The 6343-nt window shown below is 43.6% G+C and overlaps 1 protein-coding gene across 1 annotated transcript; it reads left to right on the top strand.

Annotated features, from left to right (window-relative positions):
• The first annotated feature begins 2323 nt into the window (after positions 1-2323).
• LOC133919432 (probable WRKY transcription factor 57) lies at positions 2324-5699 on the top strand. Its single transcript, XM_062363817.1, has 4 exons — positions 2324-2768; positions 2873-2934; positions 3025-3201; positions 5242-5699. The coding sequence occupies exons 1-4, from the start codon at positions 2478-2480 to the stop codon at positions 5408-5410; spliced, it is 699 nt and encodes a 232-aa protein (XP_062219801.1). The 5' UTR covers positions 2324-2477; the 3' UTR covers positions 5411-5699.
• The last annotated feature ends 644 nt before the right edge of the window (positions 5700-6343 follow it).

Genomic DNA, 6343 nt, shown 5'->3' with positions numbered 1-6343 from the left:
GTTAATCAATGGTATATTTGCTGTGCACATTATTGGGGGGAACAGCATCCCAGAGGGGACCTGGAGAAGAGGCTTTTGCAGAAGCTCGCAATGATAAGAATTTGCCCCCCTGCCTGCTGCAAACCGTGGCTCAATCTGGAAACATCAATGTGCGTGCCAGCACCAGCAGCAATGTGTTCGGTTTGCCAACATCTTTTGCAGCCCCACTTCCGCAATAGATTTCTGATTCTCAATCCTATATCTTGCATATTAATAACGTACAATAGCTTATACATGCGTGTTCAATATCCTTTTGCCCTTTTTCAGCATTTTGAACTAGAACGTGCTAGTCCTCTCGGACTCGGTAGAACCGCAGCACCCTATTGTTGGTTCCACCCCGGATGTGTGCTCCTGTATTGGTGCCATCTTAAATCAAATTTGGTAGAACTCTAACTCCCAGTTTTACATCAGATCTTACGTCTATAAATTAAGATAAAGTGATTTGAGTTTCTATTTTTGGATTAAAATGAAAATAAAATAACTCATTCAAATACCCTCGGTGTACCTATAGCTCTAACTTCACGAATTTCTAAGCTAGGAATACCCAGCTCTAAGAATTCTTAGAGCTGGAGCAATATCAAACAAAGCCTTATTCTCTAGCAAGGTTAGGGCATTGTTGTCATCTTATTCTTCAACAAGGTTAGGGCATTGGTGTCATCTTATTCTCCAACAAGATTAGGGAAAGGGTTAGGAAAAGGTGCATTGGCTAGGGTTCAGGGTTAACCAGAGGGTATTATGGTGGTGCGAAGACAAGGGCAGAGACGGGGTAGCAGGATGTATCCATACAACAAGTTTGCAATGGAAGGTGGTCAATAGCATCAGTGGTGGTAGCCGGAGGCTGAGAGATGGACAAGAGTAGGTGGGCAGCATGGTTGGCACCTTGGCTGCAACTTTAGTGCATGTGTGGAGAGTGACGTCAGCATATCGACTGCTGCAATGGGAGGCTGGAGTTGGGGGGGGGGGGGGAGGCCAGTGGCGGACGTAGCAAAGTCATGGAGGGGGTTGATCTTCTTCTTCCTCTTCCTCCTCCATCTCATCTCCCTCTTCCTCTCTTGTAAAAAATGAAGGGAGGGCTACAAGGGAGTGGTAGCCGGCTGGGGGCCTAAGCCCCTCCCGCCCCCTGAAGATTTGTCACTAGGGGAGGTATTAAGGAGTGAAATGTGCTAGAGACAAACATATATATAATGAAATAGGGGTTAGGGATAGGTGGAGGCTAGGGTTGAGGCAGTTGTTGAAATGTTGCTATATGGATCTTTGAAAAACAGTGATGTATGAAACAGTGTGTACGACTAGGTAAGCAACATGGTTGGCGCCTTGGCGGCAACTTTAGCGCTGGAGAGTGACATTAGCATATTGACCAGTACAATATGAGGTCGGGGTTGGAGGGGGTGCATTAGGGAGCGGAATGTGCTAGAGACAACCGTATATAACGAGAGAGGGGTTAGGGACGGGGTGGGAGGCTTATGTTGAGACAGTTGTATTGCATCGGATGGGTGAAATGTTGCTATATGGATCTTTAGAAAAATATTGATGCATGAATCAGTGGGTACGACTAGATATTTTCCTTATGAAGTAATAGGGCGAGTACCACTAGATATTTTCCTTACTAAGCAATAGGGTGACATGGGCGGTCAAAATTTTTGGAGGGTAGGTGGAAAAGCATAACCTACCCTGACCCATCCTACTCGGAACACGTACCCAAGACGGTGATGATTCAAGGAAAGACCGGATTCAAATGTGCGCGTTACAGAAATACTGAAAAAGAGTGAATGAGTGCTCGGAGAGCATCCTAAAAGGACATGTAGATGGGTCGATTGCGCAATCGATCGCAGGGGACAAAAGGTACCATCAGTGCTCTCCTGTACGCCGAACAATCGCTGCAAAAATACATGCCCAGCCTGAAAAAGCTCCGCTGCCGTTGAAACAACACCACTGAAGCCGCAATTAGCTCGGAAAGCTGAAATAGAAGCATAAGCAATGACTGATCAAGGGAAACACACACGGCCCAGTTAACGCGACGACAGTGGATTTTCGCCGTGCTTCTGAGAAAACGTGATTAATTGGCTGCCTTTAAAATCGAAGCCATCTGAGATCGATCGGCTAGAAAAAGGCAGATCCATCAATCTCTGACATCGTATGAAAGCGGCTGAATTAGCGAGCACTAGCTAGCTGGGACATGGCAACAGCTAGTACTGAAGCAAGTACTGTACACACGGCACAATTCGAGCTAAAGGCCCTTTAAAGGGCTGCCTAGACTCCAGTGTCCATAGTTCCATATACCCCGTAGTGTCCTACTACTCCAGCAGTCTAGAGAGGCGCCATAGGCCACCACCAGCACTCAGCCTGAAAGCATCATCAACCTTATCACGATTGACACCGAAAGGAGAGACTGATCTTAGAATTTTCAGCCCCAAGAACCACTTTGATAGATCGCACATATGCAGGCATATATGGAGGGAGGACAGTTGGGGACTTGCCTTCCTAGCTTCCCTGTGCCGGATCACTACGTCTTCCCTCTTCCTCTCCCACTTCAACTACCGAGCCAACCAAAGCTTCTCCAGATGCCATTTGATCAGGTGGAAGCCGGGAACCATGGGGTGATGATCGCCTCCGACCACTGCGGGCTATACCCGCTGCCGGCACTGCCGTTCGGCTGTTCCGGTGTCTCCACGGCCGTCTGCAGCGGGAAGCCAACGGCCGGTTTGATGCCCAGTATTGGCGCTGAGGAGGTGAGGTGAACTTTATGGTTCTGTGGCCATGTACACTTGGGAAGCTCGTGTACATATCGGTGCTCTTTCTTGTTATGTGGGATTTTAATTTCTTTCTTCCACAGGTGTGCACCTCGGTGACCAAAGGTTGCAATGAGAGTATTATTTGTAATGGCTCTAGCACATGGTATATGCCCCCTCTCTTGTGATGTTTCTGAGATCTTTGGCTATGTTTTAGGGTTTTGATGTTGTGCATGTGGTGTGTGTGAGTGTTTAGGTGGAAGGGCTCGGCTACGATGGCGGCGGTAGTGGAGAGAGGGAAGATGAAGGTGAGAAGGAAGATGAGGGAGCCGAGGTTCTGCTTCCAGACCAGGAGCGACGTGGATGTGCTGGATGATGGCTACAAATGGAGGAAGTACGGGCAGAAGGTTGTGAAGAACAGCGTCCATCCGAGGTATATGCAGCTTGGTATACGCAATCTGCACCGTGACATATCTCTTAAATTTTGCGTACAAGTTGTCCAGGCTCCAAATACACAGCCGAGGTACTTGCAGCTTCGTATACGCCGTGCATTTTTTGTTATGAATATGTAGTGCTAACTAGAAGCTAGCAAACTAACAAGTAATCTTAGATGATTAATTTTATTTGGTAGGGATCTAAGCAATACCTTGCCTTTTTTAAAGATTCTTGATGATAGAAGTGGGTTAATTCTAGCTAGTTGCTGCGATTGATTAACAGTAGATCCAGTAAATTAAACTTACCTAGACAATATGTTAACCAATTTGTTTGAAGCTGTGTGTGCTAGCTTGGTTTTGCAATTGATTTCAATTTATGCATCTATAAGCTAGTCTCTGGCACATATGAAACACTCAAAATAGAACTAGAGATCAGCATGCATATCAATTGATGATAGAGTTAGACTGTTCGAGTAATATTTTTCGTTTCTTTTTTGAACGTTCATACTATATATAGGACCAATGATCTCTAAACTGAATTTATTGAAAGGTTAGATAATTAATTTCTAATTTAAATACATTTATCCAAACAAACTTAATCAACCAATATTTCTTAATTGCTTCTGTTCTTTCAGTTTTTTTTTTCTCCCCTGGAACTGATGTGTAGTATCAGATTTTTAACTGAGTATAGAACAAATTAAGTAAGGAGTACTATTATTACAAGCATACATTATATCGATGAAGAAGAAAATGAAAGAGTGGGAAAGGTTAAAAGATTGGTGGCATTACATCTGAGTGCTAGCTAGCTAGCTTGAGTTAGTTGTGAACCGTACATGAGAGGTGGATATATAGACAGTCGATCACAAGTTCAGTCTCTCATATCCTAGTGTTCCATGGTCTATGGACTATAGCAAAAAGGACGCATGAAGTGCACACAGCACACATGCAATGGCTCAGATCTTGGTGTTTCTTCAGAGATCAGATGCACACACATGCTAGCTAGTGCCCATAAAGTACTGGACTGCGAAGCTTGGATTTCATCAAACGTACTAGTACTACTTAGCTAGAGCAGTAGAATTGACACTCCATTCATTTGGGCCTCTCTGAATAGAGACTAAGTAGATGTTTGTATAGACTTAGTCAGTCCCAGTAAATCCTTTTGTTTCCTGCAAATGTACATGGTCAGAATAAAAGCTTAACTAATCCCAAAAAATCATGTAGGAATATTACACTTTAACACGTATAGCTTTAAGTATATTTTTACTGTACATGTTTAATTTGGTCATTATATAATGCTAGCTTAACCATAACAAACACTTCATCCACAAGTAAACTAAGTAGATGTTTGTATAGAAGATCTCACATTCGAAGATATTATATGATTATTAGTCCCAAGCAGCAGCAGAGAAGATTTTTTTTAAAAAAAACAAATCAGAGAAGACGAGTTGAAGAAGGAGACATCTGTAGTAACCCAATTAATTAATGATCAAATATGCCTAGAAGTTAAATACTCCTACAATGAATAAAATCATATATATCCTGGTTAGAATATGGAAATATTAATTAATTGAAAGAATGCACCGCCTCGCTAGTACACATTAAGTACCATATTAATCGGAGAATCTTGCCCAAAAATAATTGAATTTTGATTATTTTTGTGAAAAATATTTTATATGAACTAGATATGAAGTATACATGAAATGGAGATGAAAATGTACATTAAATTCAGTAAGTTTGCGAAAACAGGCTGAAATATGGGCCCAGCCCTTTGGGGTAAGTGTGGCCACCAGCGGTCACCGGCCGATAGAGTTTTCCCTGCGTTAGAGATTCTTTTAGAACGAATACACAAGAGATTTAGCATTGATTAATTAGCTTTGTCGAAAAAGTTAAACTGATGCAAGCCTAGCTGCAAAACTGCAATGTAACGTTGTACGAAACAGGAGTTGCAGGTGACAACAATAGTGCAAGTCTGGGTCTGAAAAATTCAGTCTAGTTGTAGCTGACCATTAACGCCTGCTTGTGCGCGAGCATGCATGCAGGAGCTACTTCCGGTGCACCCACAGCAACTGCCGCGTGAAGAAGCGGGTGGAGCGGCTGTCGACGGACTGCCGCATGGTGATCACCACGTACGAGGGCCGCCACACGCACTCGCCCTGCAGTGACGACGCCTCCTCCGGCGACCACATCGACTGCTTCAGCTCACTCTGAATCACAGAGAATTAATTTAAGCTGGTCATGGCGCACACTTCACAGTTTAAGTTGCATGGTTCAGAAGCGATCGAGAGAGCGTTGCAAGAGCGAATGAAGAGTGCATCCGCAGTTTGCTTCGTCTCTTCAGCTTTTGATGGATGCATGAGAGGACATGATGGAAGAGAGTCATGTACTCGATCATGTGCAACCTGATACGCGACTGTGCAAATGTGATCGATCCATCCTTTGATGTATGCGCTCATGCATGTAGGCCATTAAATAAAGCTACACTTTTTGTTTCTGAGAATGCTAGTACTCCTCCGTTTCTTTTTATACAACGTAATAAAAATAGAAAAAAATCTTTGAAAGTATATTTTAACTATTATTTTTTTATAATATATTATCACTTGCTACAATTTTTTACATACTATCTGAAAACACTATTGATACAATTTTTTACATACTGAACATGCACACAATTTTACTAATTATTAATCAGAATTTATAAAGTTCGGCCTTTTCAAATCCTAATAAGAAAAACAGAGGAACTATTGTACCCGTTAACCACTGACAACGAACACGAAGAAAAGCATGCATGCATGGCTGAAATGCATGCAGACGGAGCAGGAGGGACGACGCCCAGTACGTACGTACGCACGCACGCAGGTGATCCGGTTGGCCGCATGCGTGTAATTAGATCGTACGTACCTACGTGACGCGCTGTGCTGGCCGACACCGGACAGGCCAAGGAGAGCGGCACGCCGGCACGCCATTTATTCATGCACGCTAATGATTGTGGAACAGGGGCACCTGCTGCACTGACCGAAAACGAACACGGGCTTCCAAACAAACCACCATCAATTCGAGCTTGGTTTCCTCCAGGGATCAGATTGAGAAGACATGGCTGCTTGCAGAGTGTCGTGATAGTAAAATATATAGGTGCAAGTGCAA

This window comes from Phragmites australis, chromosome 5, assembly GCF_958298935.1.
Source record: "Phragmites australis chromosome 5, lpPhrAust1.1, whole genome shotgun sequence".
Taxonomy (NCBI): domain Eukaryota; kingdom Viridiplantae; phylum Streptophyta; class Magnoliopsida; order Poales; family Poaceae; genus Phragmites; species Phragmites australis.
Note: the sequence above shows the minus strand (reverse complement) of the source record. Positions and strands in the feature narration are given on the sequence as shown.